Source organism: Podarcis filfolensis, assembly GCF_964270895.1.
Source record: "Podarcis filfolensis genome assembly, chromosome: 13".
NCBI lineage: Eukaryota > Metazoa > Chordata > Lepidosauria > Squamata > Lacertidae > Podarcis > Podarcis filfolensis.
In genome coordinates this window covers 39,466,514-39,483,478 of record NC_139615.1, presented here as the reverse complement: position 1 = coordinate 39,483,478, position 16,965 = coordinate 39,466,514, and the positions used below count along the sequence as shown (strand labels likewise).

General features: G+C 47.6%; 1 protein-coding gene across 2 annotated transcripts; it reads left to right on the top strand.

Moving 5' to 3' along the window:
* The first annotated feature begins 6,356 nt into the window (after positions 1-6,356).
* HEXIM1 (HEXIM P-TEFb complex subunit 1) lies at positions 6,357-8,913 on the top strand. 2 transcript variants are annotated; one of them, XM_083583434.1, is made up of 2 exons: positions 6,357-6,689; positions 7,371-8,913. In XM_083583434.1, the coding sequence occupies exon 2, from the start codon at positions 7,444-7,446 to the stop codon at positions 8,365-8,367; it is 924 nt and encodes a 307-aa protein (XP_083439560.1). In that variant the 5' UTR covers positions 6,357-6,689; positions 7,371-7,443; the 3' UTR covers positions 8,368-8,913. The 2 variants fall into 2 exon arrangements, with proteins under 2 accessions (XP_083439560.1, XP_083439559.1); XM_083583433.1 differs by having other exon boundaries at positions 6,895-8,913.
* Positions 8,914-16,965: the final 8,052 nt, after the last annotated feature.

The following is a 16,965-nucleotide window of genomic DNA, read 5'->3' as shown; positions in this document are numbered from 1 at the left end:
TGCACCCCGTGCCCTTCCGTTCTCAACCAAGTAAGATCAGAAAAAGGAACACTCTGGTCAGAGCCATGCCATGTGTGTTCTGCCACCTGGAAATAAAATTTAAGACTATCGCTGCCAGGCTCTCACAATCTGCTCCAGAAACTGGAGTCTGGCCTTTGACCGTGAGGAATCAACCCATATCATACATTTATCTGCAGAGATAGTCAGAATATGGCGGAAGGTAGAGGCCGGGTTGGGCAATAACTGGCCTCACTTTCCGACGGTATCCCCCCTATCAAAAGATTCTTTGCCGCAACGTTTTTCCCTGTGGCAAGGAGTTCCACAGCTCAGCTTTCCTCAAGTTAAGCACAGACATTTGCTCTGGGGGCATTGTGACTCAGCAGAATTTGCTGAGCCAGAGGCTCTAAATGGAGGAGACCTTTTCTAGTTTTCTCCTCCCACGCTTATATGCCTCTCAAAGTATTTTTTTTTTCTCATCTCCCGTGATTTCTTCTCCCATTCTCCTTTCATCTTCTACCTTGTTATGTCTCCCCCCCCCACAAAATGCCTACGTTTCTTTCCTCCCTCGTCCTTTTATGTTCACTTCTTCCTCCTAGAACAGCTTTCGCCTCGTCATCTTCCTTTCTATTCCCAGTTTGTTTTAAGTAACGATTAATTTGTATCTATTCTTATTATATATTAACTTTCCCTCTCTTTCTAATTCCCTTCAACACCTCCTCCAGACCTTTCCCTTCAGAGGAAGGAAGCCTTCCTTCTGGCCTCTTCAGCGAACATCTCCATCTCCCGGCCACCTCTAACCAGTATGCAAGGAATTTTTGGTTCTGGCGTTGAACCAAGCAAGAGGCTAGCGAGCAGGGCAGACAAGCGAGGGGGCAACAGGCACTGAGACCCACCTGAAAGTGGCCCAAGGCCCACTGGTGGGTCCTGATCCACTGCGTGAGAAACACCACGTTGAGAATCACCACCCGCCGGTATGCTTTTGGAGCAATAGGTGTGGCCTCCATAAAAATATAAAAAGCCAGCTTGCTGGAGCACATCAAAGGCCCAAGGAGCCCAGTGCACTGTCTCCAAGAGTGGGCAGCGAAAAACTCACAAGCCTGGCACAGGTGGAGGAAAAACTGCATAATACCACACTAATACATAGACATACAATGGTACCTCGGGTTAAGTACTTAATTCGTTCCGGAGGTCTGTTCTTAACCTGAAACTGTTCTTAACCTGAAGCACCACTTTAGCTAATGGGGCCTCCTGCTGCCACCGCGCCGCTGGAGCACGATTTCTGTTCTCATCCGGAAGCAAAGTTCTTAACCTGAAGCACTATTTCTGGGTTAGCGGAGTCTGTAACCTGAAGCGTCTGTAACCTGAAGCGTATGTAACCCAAGTTACCACAGTATACACACACACACACACACCCCTGCCAGTTTGAGGACAGTTGTTCATAAACTGGGATATAAATGGGAAAGTAACTTTAAAAGTAAATAAGTGAGATATCGAAAGAAATTGGAGAAAACCAGTGCTATTTTTCTAGGGGGGGAAAGGTGCTGGAACTTATGACAAGGACGTCCTTAATCCTCAGCAGTCATGATTATAATTGGCCCCAACAAACTAATCTAATAAATAGGTGGCATGATCTGAGTTCAATAGCATATTCAAGGCAGGCAAAAAGAGTCAGGGTGCATAGCTGGGCCTGTGAGAGCTACAGCCTGGGAACAATTCTGAGGGGCAGACCTCCAACATTTCCCCAATGAAAATAGGGATGTCCCTATTTATTTAATAATAATATTGGGATGTCCCAATGAAAATAGGGGTGTCCCTATTTATTTAATAATAGTAATAATAATGATGATGATGATGATGTAATATGTTTGTATCCCATCTATCTGGCTAGGTTCCCCCAGCCACTCTGGGCGGCTTCCAACATATATAAAAACAAAACATTACCGGGCTGCCTTCAGATGTCTTCTAAAGGTTGTAGATTTACTTATCTTACTGGGCTCAGGAACTGCATAACTCCATACCCTCCAACATTTCTCCAATGAAAATAGGGACGTCCTAAGGAAAAGCGGGATATTCCGGGATCAAATCAGAAACCGGGATGGCATCTATAAGTCTGGGACTGTCCCTGGACAATAGGGACACTTGGAGGGGCTAAGAGAGGAGAGCCACATTTCAGAGATTTCAGGAAAAGATGAAACACACAACACACATTAGAGAGAATAATATCTATTATTCCCGTTTTAGCATTCCATGCGAGACCTCGCTTCAAGGAACCATGAGCACTGCAGAAGGACCCTGGTATCCAAAACCTGCGTGCCATAAAGGGATCTGGAATTTTTCACCCTCTCCCCTAATGCACCAGGTCCATAGGCTGAATCCCATTTCTGCACATGGGTTGCTGTCACTGGACATGCATGCATAAACCTAACAGATCAAGGTTGCCAGCTTTCAAAACAACCTCCGTAGTTGCGCTTTTAACAGCAGCTCGCTTAGCACCCAGTACAGTTCATTATCTCCAAGCTATGAAAACGTTTCCCAGGCGATTTCTGCACATCTGTCTCGTATTCAAGGCACACCTAGGCGGTCTGTTGGTTCTCCCTGGGCAGTTTGTAACCCTAGGTGAAGTTGTGTTTGCAGAGGTCCCAGATGCGGAACACAAAATTCTCCACCGTCAGCTCTGCCTGAATCTGTACCTAGACCATAGCCGTCAACCGTCCCTTATTTGTCGGGGAAAGTCCCTTATTCCAGTGTCGTGTCCCGCTGCTGTCCCTTATTGATGATGTCCCTTAAATTTCCCGGGTTTCAAAGGAAGCAGCTCCTCTCCCTCCCTCCCTGCCGGCCAGGGAGGAGGGAGGCTCCAACTGTGTTGCTTGGCTGCGTTGCTCACCCAATAAGGAGTCTAAGAATGACTGGGGGTGGAGCTTGCATGCTTTGTGCCGATTAAATCGGCCGCGTTGCCTAGTGACTCGCCTTTGCTCAGCGCTTCCCAGCAGAGAGGTGACGGTGGTTTCCCTTGCAGCATCCCCTTTGCAGGGTTGCTGCGCTGTGGGAACCACCACTTGAGGCTTCGTTTGGCTGCTGGTTGACTAAAATCCCTTATTTTGGCTGCTGATCCCTTATTTTCAAGGCTGCTGGTCCCTTATTTTCAAATCTGTAAGTTGACAGCTATGACCTAGACTGAGCTCCTGTATACCAAGTTGGCTTTACTCTTGCTACGAACCAAGAAATCCTTGGCAAAGGATGGGCACAGGGGATGCCAAACTAGTAGTGCCCTGGGAAAACCCAAAGAGAGGCTCTTTGGAAGGAACAGCAAGGTAGAGACCCCATGTTCCCTTTCAGGAACAAAAGACCTGAAAGCAAGCGGCAGGAGGGAGGGAAATGGTTCTCTAGAAGAGTTCAGCCGTCAGCTTGGCGTTCCTTCGCCCTGCAAAGAGGGAACAGCCTGTCCAAGCAGGAGCCAGGCCAAATTTCAGGGAGCCAAAAAGTAGCGGCCTATCAGGAAAAGACTTTCTGTTCTGCTGTCAGGTATACGGATAGAACAGCCTCTTTGGAAAGCCAGAGACCAGGAGCAAGTTTTGAAAAGCAGGAACTCTCTCTGAAAAAAAACCTGGGCTGGTTTTGCTTTGTAATTTATTTGGAACAATCGGAGGGGGGCGGTGCGGTGGATTTTAATAGCCTTCAACTGAAAATGTTTACAGAGCATTAATGTTTTTATTGCATCTCATGGCCCATAGGAGGCTGGTCAGTTTTCCCCATTTTACAGAAAGATAACCAAGGCTACACAGCAATCCCACTACAGAGCAGAGGGAAGTCTTCTCCCAGATCTAAATCCAACTACTGAGCCCCAGAAGGACCACTCTGTCTCTGTGCAGGATATGTCCTGGGCCAGCAAGGGTTGCCACAGCCACACAGAATAACTGTCAAAGGCCATTGGCGGGTTTGACAATGTTTTAGGCTGCAGTTCTGAACGTGCTGACAAGCCACTAAGTCCCACTGAACTAGCTGAGACTTATTTCTGAGTAAGCATAGTTAGGACTGCACTATCAGTACATCTTACTTCCTTTAAAGTTACTCTAAGGCTGGTGGCTGACTGGACCTGGTGTGGGAAAACGCATGTGGTTCAATAACAAGAGAGCTGAAATCTGACCTGGACTGAAGCATTGCTTCTGCCGTGGCGCCATTGCCTTGGGCAAGCTGCAATTATCCAACCTCAGTTTCTCCGTCTGTAACATAGGCGTTTAGGAAGCGTGACTTTCACAGGCTGATCAGCTGGTTTGAAATTTTATTTCCTGCCTACACCTTTGTCCTGGCGATCTTCAGTAAGGTTGCACAAGGGATGTTTTGGGCAATCGGCAGAAACTTGTGCAAGAGCAGTATTAGCTGCATTCAGAGTACTTTGCATGCTCTCAGCTTTCCTGCAAATTAATTAAAACATGCCTTCTAAAAAGCCTGGGTTTTTAAGCTGAAGAGGAGAAGCAAGCCTTCGGTTTTGAAAAGATCAAATATGCCGAATCTAACCTCCTACTCAGTTTATCCCTATTGTCTGATGCAAATTCCTGTGGTGGAAAACCCAGCAGCAGATATTCTGTTGCATGGCCTCTCAAATTGGGTTTGATTATAACATCCCAGGCTCGCAGGACTGTTCTGCGATGATGGGGGAAAGTAAAGAACGCTCAGCGTGTTAAAACTGCATTTAAAATAACATTAAATCAAAAGGGGACTTTGGTTTTATCAAGGTTTTGTTTCCTATGTACTCACATACCATTTTTGCCTGAGCAGCCGAGGTGCATAAAGGAAGGCCTCTACCCATAACATCCTTTCTTGAAGAACCCTCAGCCCAGATCTCACAGGAAGCTGTTTTATTCTGAGTCAGGCCATATGGGTCCATCTACCTCAGTGCTGCCTACTCGAGCTGGCAGCAGCACTCCAGGGTTCCAGCCTTTCCTAGCCCTACCTGAAAAATGCCTACGATTGAAAAAAAAAAAACAACCCCAGGCCTTTTTGCATGCAAAGCAGGTACTCTGCTACCACAATCGTGCCTTGTGTGGAAGCAAGGGCTGGGCGGAGCCAGGGCTGCTGGCTTTCCAAGGTTTAGCTCAGTTGCAAATGCTGCCACTGTTGTTTAAATCCGAAGGCCCGCAGGATTTAGAAATGCACAAAGCAACGCGGAAGGCGAAGGGGCCTCTGACCATGTGCAGAGTGCAGCTGCCTCTTCCACCACCATCCCGACTTTCCCATGCTCCTAAACATCTGGGACATTAGGGGCGTGCTTCCACGTCATGCAATAAGGCTTGAAGGTCTGAACCTTCCTGGATTAACCCCTCCCCATCTTCCCTTGCATCTCAGCTGTCAGAAACAGGAGGATCTGGCTAATAAATACCCTCTACTTTAATCTGCTGCAACTCACATAGATCTTCTACAGAGGAAGCAGCAGCAGCAGCAACAACAACATGAAGAAGAGCCCAAGCTGCCAAGTCTTTAACCACTAGTCCACACAGCCTTCCCAGGCCTCCTATTACATCATTTGATCTAACGGGAGAGCTGACGCTGTCCCTTTAGGACGGAACTCGTTTCCGACTTCGGTTTGTTTACAACTCCCTCCACACGGCTCAGTCACCGTCATAGGTTAACGCAGCGTGTGTTTCTTTAAACAATGAAGTGTCCTTCCGCCAGAAGGAGCTTCCTACCAACCTCTCTCATCCAGATCCTTTTCGCCACCCGATGACATCTCTTCTCTTTCCAAATACTCGACCTGTTACTGAAATTCCGCTGTCTTAAATCGCTGAGCTGTTACGGAATCCTCTTAATCTTCAAAAATAGCTTCGAACTACTTTTTGGGCCGTACCATTTTTTTTCCTGCGGGGAGAATCACCAATCTTTTTTCCACCATCCCCATTACGAAAAATAAATATTATAAGGTGATATTCCTCTTAGTATGTGCTCCGTGAGGACCATATGAAGCTGTTCGGCCCCCGGGGGAGATTTCAACCCCCGCGTAAACTGATGGTATATTCCATTTCCCACCGCCTCCACCGCCTCCTACTATCCACCTCTAATTGGCTAAGCCACGAATGAAAGGCGTCCAGTGTAGCCATTCATGCCTTACTTGTTTAGCAGTCCTATCAGAGAGCGTCTCGTTCTTCGTCCAACCCTACCCAATGGTTGATTGGCTGACGAACGCCGTCACGCCGCGGTTCTGGGAATCGTAGTCGTTGTGGCCAGAGCGAACTGTGCAATCGATCGGAAAGGGAAACCACAAATCCCGAGATACCTTGGGACAAGGGATCTGAGAGGCGGCTGCGCACTCCGACGTGGGGGCTGGCTCGTTTATATAAGGCGAGGCGGCGAGCGGGGAGTAGCAGTTGAGAGCAGAAGGCGCTCGAGTAAGGGAGGAAAGAGGCCTGGGGAGGGGCGGGGCCAGCTGCGAGGGGGTGGGTGTTCGAACGTTGGGTGTGCGTGGAGAAGTTAACCCCTTCCCGGCTGACTTCGCAATTTGCTGTCTAAGGTGGAGCTCTCTTTTAACCCTTTCGATGCTGTACTGGGATAGTTTTTTTAATTGTTGAAAGCTTGGGCCGGATTTTCTTCTCCTCGAGCTGATTATTTGGATCTGAACCAGTGAGAGGAAGGAATAACATTTGGCATCGAGACAGCTCTTAACTCCTGCGGTGCTGGAACTGGATCCCCTTTAACCCGTAAGTGCCTGGATTGAGACAGTTTAACTCTTCGTTGCCTGCAGCTTAACCCCTCTGTTGCCTTTTTCATCTCTAGGATTTTGTCCCCCCCCCCAACTTATTATTATCGTTTGCAAGTTGCTCTCAAGGGGGCATAGTTATTCTTCTTGCCTTGGGTCGTGTGCTAGCTCATATATCTCTCCATCCCCAACTTTTGTGTTTCCAGATGTGCAGAGTTGCCATGCAGCTGTTGATGTGAAGAAACAGGGTGCTAGCTGGTGGGGAGAACTGGTTCTTCAGCCCCTGGCCAACACTGCGAGGGTAATGCAGGCCTAAAGGCCTTCGGGTGACAAGACTGCTGCTGATCGCCTTCTGCAAGGGTTAACAGTGGCAACTTGTGAGATCCCGATCTGAAGTGGCCCGAGAGGACTGCAAGGCTTTATAAATGAAGGCCAGCGCATGAAGGGTTAAGGGCCTTTGTTTCCTGCGAACTTTAAAAGCTGGCCGCCACAACAGCAGGACCTAAAGAGTTAAAGACAGTTGCAGGTTTGAAGGAGGAAGAGGAGGGAGCCAGCCCCTTTGGACTGAGAACAACAGCACCCGAAATCCAAATCTTGGCTTGCCAACAATGGCTGACGCTGCCCTCTCTGCCAGCCAGCAGCAGCAACCCAATGGCAAAACTTCTCCCTTCTCCCCCTGCAGGGATGCCAGTAGTGGAGAGGGGCCCTTTTTGGTGTCTTCACCCGCCAGCCGAGAAGTGCTCCAAGGAGAAGCGATGGACGGTAGGTGGCAGCCGAGAGAGACCAAGCAGCAGGACGGCAGCCCCATGAGTGGAGGCGAAGAAGGTGATGCAGAACATGCGGTTCCTCCGGTTGGGAGAAGTTTGGGTGCCCCAGAGGGAGCCGTCGGCGGTGAGGTTGAGGACCAGAACTGTGGCGCACCTGCGGACGTCCAAAAGCCATGTGATGATGGAGAGCAGCTCGGCTTGCAGTGCCAAGGCTATTCTGGGCCTGTTGGCCAGAGGTTCAGGCCCCAAGCTGAAGGCGAGGAAGAAGGGAAGCTGGTCAAGAAGAAGCACAGGAGACGTCCTTCAAAGAAAAAGAGGCACTGGAAACCTTACTACAAGCTCAGCTGGGAGGAGAAGAAGAAGTTTGATGAGAAGCAGAGCCAACGGGCCTCCAGGCTGCGGGCGGAGATGTTCGCCAAGGGCCAGCCCGTTGCCCCGTACAACACCACGCAGTTCTTGATGGAGGACCACGACCAGGAAGAACCAGACTTGAAGACCGGCCTGTTCCCCAAGAAGACTGCCGCCAAGTCGGAGGACACCAGCGAGGAAGACTTCTTCGTGGAGGAGGAAGGCGGCGGCAGCGACGGGATGGGAGGCAACGGCAGCGAGTTTCTCCAGAAGGACTTCTCGGAGACGTACGAGAAGTACCACGTCGAAAGCCTCCAGAACATGAGCAAGCAGGAGTTGATCACAGAGTACCTGGAGCTGGAGAAGTGTCTCTCCAGGATGGAGGAAGAGAACAACCGCCTGCGGATGGAGAACAAGAAATTCTTGGGGGACTCGACGGAAGACCCCCGGGTAAGTCAGCTAGAGGAGGAACTGGGCAGGTTGAGAGCTGAGAACCAAAAACTCTTGAAAGAGAACGAACTCAGCAGACAACAAGAGAAAGCTTTTCCCAAATTGGGAGAGTGATGGAACAGGGGAGATTTTTTTTCCCTAAGGACTTGTGGAATGGGACAGAAACCCCCAACCCCCCCCCCCCCCGAAATTAGAATGCAAGAAGTTATTTCCATTTTGTGGGTGCGTGTGTGTGTGTATGTATATACATATATATATAGATTATGAATATATATATTCATAATGACAATGGACCTTTTCTTTTCTTTTTTCGGTGATTTAATCAGAATAAATTCAAAACCTCATACTGTTTTTGAAGATAGCTCTAATGTAGTGTGTGCTCTTTCTTTAAATTATGTGTAATCAAAGGGGTCTCTGAGTGGGGTTCTTTTTAAAAAAAACCAGAACAATATCCAGCATTCACAGGAGAACTTTTTTTTTGCAAAACTGCATCTGACTTGTTAAAACTATTATTTTGAGTGTCTTCTAAAGGGAAGACTAGTTGTGGGTGGAGGGAGAAGTGGTGAGGAGTTGTAAAAGGAAAACACAGTCACATTGTGACAAAAAGATATACAGATTCATGCTAAGAGTTCTAATAAACTGAAGGACATGTCAGCGTAATGATTCTGGTGTGGTTTCTAGAAAAATAATTCAAGATATTCTCCCTAGGTGGAGAATATTGTGAATCATTTTTCCAGGTGACATTTGGATGCCATTATTTAAAGTTTTAATGGGAAATTAATTGGGACAGGCCGCTTTAAGCCATTGTTTTGACTTCCTAATATAGAAAGCACATTAGTTGTTAGATCACCCTTAACTTGTCCATAGTACCTTACAATTGTTTCCTTTTCCATATGTGCTGTCAAAGCAAACTGTTTCTCGCCTGTTTGGTTGGGTTACTGTTGTTCAAATTTTTACAGTTGGAGAACAGAGGTTTGGGGTAAGGGGAGGTGTGATTTGTCCAAGGCAATATAGAAGAAGTCCAGGATAGGAGGTGGACCTCAGATCTGGCTGCCTGAACCAAATATTGAGTCAAATGTTGGAAGTGTTTATTATGAATATTGTTTATGGAGATACAGCCAACATCCTGCCATTTTAACAGTAGTCATGGCATTATGAGCTGGAAGGAATGACATGTCGCCTTTTTAAAAAGGTTAAATAGCCCATTCTGGGCTAAATCAAAAGCAGAAGATCACGCCTGTTTCTGGGGCCCAAGAGATCATAGGAGAATTTGGGTGTGGTCAGAGACGTTTCATTACAGAAGTGTTTTGGTTTGCTTTTCATGCTCAGCCGCAAAAGGATTTTCCCCTCGAGCCAGGATTTGTGTGCATGCTCAGTTGTTTGCTCGCACTTGCTCATGTAAGTTGGCTCACTTGCTTGAGACAGCTGCACAGTGCAGTTAAGCCTATGGACAGTAACTTGATTGCCGGGTGTCCTGTTTGTTCCTCTCTCGCCCATAGCTAGAGGGTTGCATGCGGCCGATGTGATTGTACGCACACTTGCTTGGGGAGTGCGAGTTGGGTGGAATTCAATAAACACAGGGAGGATGCAAAGTCCCTTCTGTGGTTGTGACTATGTCAAGAAGTGGTGTTCGGGATTACAGTGGTACCTCGGGTTACATACGATTCAGGTTACAGACGCGTCAGGTTACAGACTCCACTAACCCAGAAATAGTACCTCGGGTTAAGAACTTTGCTTCAGGATGAGAACAGAAATCGTGCTCCGTGGTGCGGCAGCAGCAGGAGGCCCCATTAGCTAAAGTGGTGCTTCAGCTTAAGAACAGTTTCAGGTTAAGAACGGATCTCCAGAATGAATTAAGTACTTAACCCGAGGTACCACTGTATTTAGTTCTCCCATTTTATGCCAACACTGCTTTTCCGAAATGGGATTATTTCTTAGCAATTATTTCAATATAAAATGCATTTTGTTTTTGCAAGACTGTTCTGTTCTACTCCAATGCCAGTGGACTCCAGCTCCCGTTTGCTTCATCGAGACAGCTTGGCAAATGGTTGAGGATGATGAGGATTTAACCATCAAAACCCGGGAGGGCTACAGGTTCTGCTTCGTTCTGGCCCTTGGCATGGCAGACATAAACCTGGCACGGACAAAACCCTGTTGAGTTTCCAAACCACAGTTGGGCTGCTCTTCCTGTATGTGAATTTTCACTCCCCTTGATTCTGGAAAGATAACTATACTTCTGGATTGCATCTGCGCCTGTTTGTTGACTCCAGATATCTGTTTGCAAAAACAAACACTGGGAAGGGCACTGGTGAGATCAGAATCGAGGCTTTTAGGAACCTGGGAAAGCCTAGGCAGTGTGTATGGGAATCCTGGGCTGCCCAGATGACAAGACCCCCTTCTTACCCTTGCTGATGGGGGTCCAAAGGAAAACAGAGCAATAGGTTTGACACCAGCTTGGCTGCAGGAGATGCCGGAAGGAGACATACAAGGCGCCATCCAATCGCTTTAGGGACTCCACTCTGGATCTGTGTAGGGTTTGCTCCTGAGCCTTTTTCTTCTCCCAAAGATGTCCCTCAAGGCAGCAGTTAAGAATCAGTTCTCCTAGGTGGGCTACCTTCCTAGGGTGTTAAGCCCCATCTGCCCCTCACTGCCCTCTGTGGTGTGTAAAGGTAAAGGGACCCCTGACCATTAGGTCCAGTCGTTGCCGACTCTGGGGTTGCGGCGCTCATCTTGCTTTATTGGCTGAGGGTGTCGGCGTACAGCTTCTGGGTCATGTGGCCAGCATGACTAAGCCGCTTCCGGCGAACCAGAGCAGCGCACGGAAACGCCATTTACCTTCCCGCCGGAGCAGTACCTATTTATCTACTTGCACTTTGACGTGCTTTTGAACTGCTAAGTTGGCAGGAGCAGGGACCGAGCAATCGGAGCTCACCCCGTCGCGGGGATTCGAACCACCGACCTTCTGATCAGCAAGTCCTAGGCTCTGTGGTTTAACCCACAGTGCCACCCGCGTCCCTTTTCTGTGGTGTGTAAAGGTAAAGGGACCCCTGACCATTAAGTCCAGTCGTAACCGACTCTAGGGTTGCGGCACTCATCTCGCATTATTGGCTGAGGGAGCCGGCGTACAGCTTCCGGGTCATGTGGCCAGCATGACTAAGCCACTTCTGGCGAACCAGAGCAGCGCACGGAAACGCCGTTTACCTTCCCGCCGGAGCAGTACCTATTTATCTACTTGCACTTTGACGTGCTTTTGAACTGCTAGGTTGGCAGGAGCAGGGACCGAGCAACAGGAGCTCACCCTGTCACGGGGATTTGAACCGCCGGCGTGATCGGCAAGTCCTAGGCTCTGTGGTTTAACCCACAGCGCCACCCGCGTCCCTAACTATTGCCTAATTAAAGAGTTGAGCAGAAGACTTGAGAGGTTAACACTTTAACCTCTTTTGACAAGGAGCTGGGTAGATCTAGGGCAGGAGTGAGAAGCAATTGGCCCTCTAGATAGAGTTCAACTCTCAATTTCCATTTGCCCTGGCTAGCATGGTCAACGGACACGGGAGGATCAAGTCCAACATTGGAGTTGCCAAACTTTGGTCCATGGACCACCAGTGCTCTGCAAGTGTCTTTCAGGTGTTCTGTGGCAGGTCCACATGGAATATTCATATTGATTTTAAAATTGCATTTTCAGCCTTTCTTTTATTTATTCCTTTGCCATGCGATCACGAGTTCCGTAGAACTTAATTTTCAGTCCGAGAAAATGCAGTGTAAGAAATACAAGAAGCAATAAGAATACGATTAAAATCATACGGAGCCTTGCACAGTGCATTGCAGTTGCCACGACAGACAGAAAAATCATTTAAGTGGTCCAGCAAGACCTTCGGCAATTTTCAGGTGGTCAATAGTGGGGGATAGTTTGGGGTCATGGATAGAAAAGTATACAAACACACACACATGCTAATCTCCAAATGGCACATTAAACCTGGGTTACAATTACCACAACAGTATGTCTAGGTGACATCCCCCACCCCCTGTGGAGTTTTTTTAATTAATTAATTAAAATTAATTTTAATTAATTAAAATAAATTATATTTCTATGTTGCTTCATTTTAAAGAGGAAAAAATCTCAAAGCAGTTTACAACATGTTAAAACAGCAGATAAAACAACCCAGACTAAAATTCAAGCTTCGAGGAAAATATTTAAGATATTTCTCTAAGTGAACTTTGGCCTTCCCCATATTTATTTACCAACTTAATTTATATAGCTGTCTCACAGCAGAAGGGCTCTAAGAAGGCAATATGGTGTAGTGGTTAGAGCAGGGGTCAGCAACCTTTTTCAGCCGTGGGCCGGTCCGCAGTCCCTTAGACCATGCGGTGGGCAGGACTATATTTTGAAGTAAAAAAGCGAATTCCTACGCCCCACAAATAACCCAGACATGCATTTTAAATAAAAGGACACATTCTACTCATGTAAAAACACACTGATTCCCGGACCATCCGCGGGCCAGATTGAGAAGGTGATTGGGCCGCATCTGGCCCCCGGGCCTTAGTTTGCCTACTCCTGGGTTAGAGTGTCGGACCAGGATCTGGGAGATCAGGGTTCAAATCGCCACTCAGACATGAAGCGGACTGGGGGACCTTGGAGTCAGTCACAGCCTCTTCACCTACCTCGCAGGATCGTCGTAGGGATGAACTAAGGAGGGGGGCTGAACCCAAACACTCCTTGGAGAAAAAGGTGGGGATATAAAGGCAATATATAAGATCTTCTGCTTGGCTGCTTAAGAAAGCCGGAGGGGCCAGCCTGATGGAGATGTCAGTCGCCAAACCTGGCATCCCAAGATCTCCGTGTGGTCGCAATTGGACCCACACCTGATGCAAAATGCGCCAAGCTAATTTCTAGCACTGGGAACAGCTGACCTAACATCTGTAGGACCATCCCTGCTATAAATGGAGCAGTCTCTCTAATACAGTGGTACCTCAGGTTACATACACTTCAGGTTACATACGCTTCAGGTTATAGACTCCGCTAACCCAGAAATAGTACCTCGGGTTAAGAACTTTGCTTCAGGATGAGAACAGAAATCGTGCTCCGGTGGTGCCACAGCAGCAGAAGGCCCCATTAGCTAAAGTGGTGCTTCAGGTTAAGAACAGTTTCAGGTTAAGTACAGACCTCCAGAACGAATTAAGTACTTAACCTGAGGTACCACTGTATTTAGTTCTCCCATTTTATGCCATCACTGCTTTTCCAAAATGGGAATATTTCGTAGTAATTATTTCAATATAAAATGCATCTTGTTTTTGCAAGACTGTTCCGTTCTACTCCAATGCCAGTGGGCTCCAGCTCCCATTTGCTTCATCCAGACAGCTTGGCAAATGGTTGAGGATGATGAGGATTTAACCATCAAAACCTGGGAGGGCTACAAGTTCTCCATCTACTTAACCTGAGGTACCACTGTACTTCAGTGTGTATAGTAGCAGCTGCAGTAATTATTATTATTTCAACAAGTTTTTAAATAACCCCGTCAGGCCCGTCCATCTTAATTTCTTGCTGGTTGAAGCAAATGGGAAACTGGAGACCCCAGAAATAATAATCTGGAGGGTTGCGGGTTCTTCACCCCTGTTCTACTGCCTGCCAAAGGATGGGAAGATTCCAGGTTGGAGAAGAGGCTGTCACGATGGGAAGAGGAAGGTGTTTCTCTAAGCAGAAGCTGGTCACAATTCCCGGGCTGCAAAACTCCCTGCTTAACTAGGAGGGAGCCTCATGAAGCTTCGTGGAACTGTGGGAATGCTGTGGATAGTGGGAGAGGATATATTGACTCAATATTATCCTTCCTCACGCTAGTGAGTCAGTAGCAGAGTACATTCCCTAGTATATAACAGGAAGCTAGTTGGTAGATTCATTTGAATCTCTTTACTTAAGCAATCCAATCTGGTTGGGTTTTGTTCCTGGTAAACTCCCCTTTTATCCCTCCTAAAAAAGAATAAAGACACAACAGTCTTCCTTAAAAGCAGTTAGACGTTTACTCACATTCAGTTCACTGTAGGTTCCCTGAAGGCAGGCTTTAGCTTGGAGTTACAGAATAGAGTTTGAGTTCATCCCATTTGGGGATTGGGCTCCTGTGCTAATGACCAAGAGCCAGCAGACAGCAAAATACATCAAGATGGAATAAAACAAAGAAGAAAGGAAGATGGCTGCATGACCAGCCCTTTTATGGGGTCTCACAGGTCATGCGTGCCCATCTACCTGGTCACACGCAGGGGGAGAAGTGTTGTACTTTACTGCTTATGGTACATCTCACAGGAACAACCTCTGAGTAGATATGTATTAGGAGTGCAGCGTCAGTATGTTAAGAAGCAGGCAAAATTATTATTTGGAGTGGGGTGGAATAGAAGTTGGCAGAGGCCTTTGTGTGTGTGTGTGTGTGTGTGTGAGAGAGAGAGAGAGAGAGAGAGAGAGAGAGAGAGAGAGAGAGAGAGAAATCACCACAGGCTAAAGAGGGTGGTGCTGCAGCTGCGACTGCCATAGAAAGAGGTTCATTAAACTACCACTTGTGTGCATTGTAAAAATGCATCTGGAAAGAGATGACAAGAGTACCTCTGTGCTTCTAGAGCAATAGAATATGGGGCTCATCGGTAAGGAAAGCCTTGTGCGGTCGGTGTTTTATCTCAACGGATAAGTGCCTAGCAAACCTGTCAACTTTTCCCTTTTTTTAAGGGAAATCCCCTTATTCTGAATAGGATTCCTTGCAAGAAAAGGGAAAAGTTGACAGCTATGGTGCCTAGGCAAAACTGATAAACAGGGCCTTGCAGAGGCCCGGGCCAAGTAGATAATGTGCCCCTCCCTTTTTTTTACCCTGAAGTCTTATAAATAAGTAAGTATATAAATAATTTTCACAAAAGTTATGCTGACAAATAATTTTATTTCAAGGCTTGAACCGTATATGCATATAAAGACAAAATGGAAAATATAGAGATACAATAGTGCTTTTGGCAAGGCCCCCTTTGGAATCGGAAACCCAGGCCAAGTGGCCCATATGCGCCCCCCCCCCCCCCGTCTGGGCCTGCTGATAAAATAAACCCCCAGCAGCAGCTGTTGGGTTGTCCAAATCCCAAATTAATTCCTTCTTGTGTACACCTGTGGATATCAGGAGTCGCATAAACTAAAGCAATGATATTCCATTCTTACGCTCCCCATCTTTTTTCTGATGGAGGCTGTGTGAGCCTGTTTTTGAGCTGCAGCTATAGAAGAGTTCTGTGTCACCCAAAATACTGTTTCCAAGCCAGCAGAAAATTGGGTTCACTTTCTAAGACTTTGACTGCAGCTCTCTCTGTGTCTGGTTCTTGAGTCTGCCTTGATCTGTTTTCTCTGACTTTTAGCCGGGGAAGGTTTTTTAAAATAAACAAAAGCAAAAACAGACAAAGCATTGTCCTCTTCTGCAGTGGGGAGGGAGCGAATGTTTCAGAGCCGGCAGCGAGGGAAAACAACAAGCAGTGAAGGGAGTCGCAAGGTTTTGAGCTACACAGAACACTTTCACGTTTCTAACTTGTAGGTTAATTCGCATCTACTTTTCTCTCAGGTGGGGAGGAGACAGGAGAAAGAGGAGAGTTGGGCATGTTAAACACTGGTGAGATAACCTCCTCATGCCTTTCTGGGTTGGGGAAATGAAACAAGTTGCACCTATTTCCCCCCACAACCATATGTTCTTGCTTTTTATTCTTCGCCCCCAAGGAAATAGGTTCCTTGCTTCCTTCGTGAATGCAGGCCTTTCTCCCTTCAAAGTGCTGCTGTTTATGGGGTAGAACCCATTCTAGGTAAAGGTAAAGGCTGACTCTTGGCTGGTGGCGCTCATCTCGCTTTAGTGGCCAAGGGAGCCGGCGTACAGCTTCCGGGTCATGTGGCCAGCATGACTAAGCCGCTTCTGGCGAACCAGAGCAGCGCACGGAAACGCCATTTACCTTCCTGCTGGAGCGGTACCTATTTATCTACTTGCACTTTGACATGCTTTCGAACTGCTAGGCTGGCAGGAGCAGGGACCGAGCAATGGGAGCTCACCCTGTCGCGGGGATTCGAACCGCCGACCTTCTGATCGGCAAGTCCTAGGCTCTGTGGTTTAACCCACAGCGCCACCCGCGTCCCTAGAACCCATTCTACCTGTGCCCCCAACATTTCCTCCAGTCTCCCTCAAGTGATAGCATCTGCCATCCCCTTCACCGTATATGTATACCTTTGAAGCACAGATTGATACATACACCCGCTTCTAAAAATGTAGCAAATGCTACAGTTGTTAATATTTACCCTGGTATTGGCTTCCTCGTCTGCCTCTGAAATAGCTCACAGTAAAATGAAGACGGGTGATGGAATAGATCTTGAGCTGCTCTAGCTAAGGACTCGGCCTTGTCACTCTCTCACATTACTCATGCTGCCATTGTGGCATAATTGGTACAATTGACCTATAAAGCCTTAAAATGACTCAGGACCGCAGTACCTCAAGGACCGCCTCTCCCCATATGAACCGACCCAGACGCTGCGATCATCATCTGAGGCCCTTCCTTATGTGCCTCCTCCATGAGAGGTCCGGAGGGTGGCAACACGAGAGCGGGGCCTTTTCGGTGGTGGCTCCACATTTCCGGAGTGCTCTCTGCAGCGAGGCTCGCCTGGCGTCTTTGTTACATACCTTTAGGCGCCAGGCAAAAGCATTCCTCCTCTCCCAGGTCTTTGAC

Excerpts from the sequence above, each read along its gene's own strand:
- HEXIM1 (XM_083583433.1), top strand. The coding sequence starts at position 7,297 with ATGGCTGACGCTGCCCTCTCTGCCAGCCAGCAGCAGCAACCCAATGGC.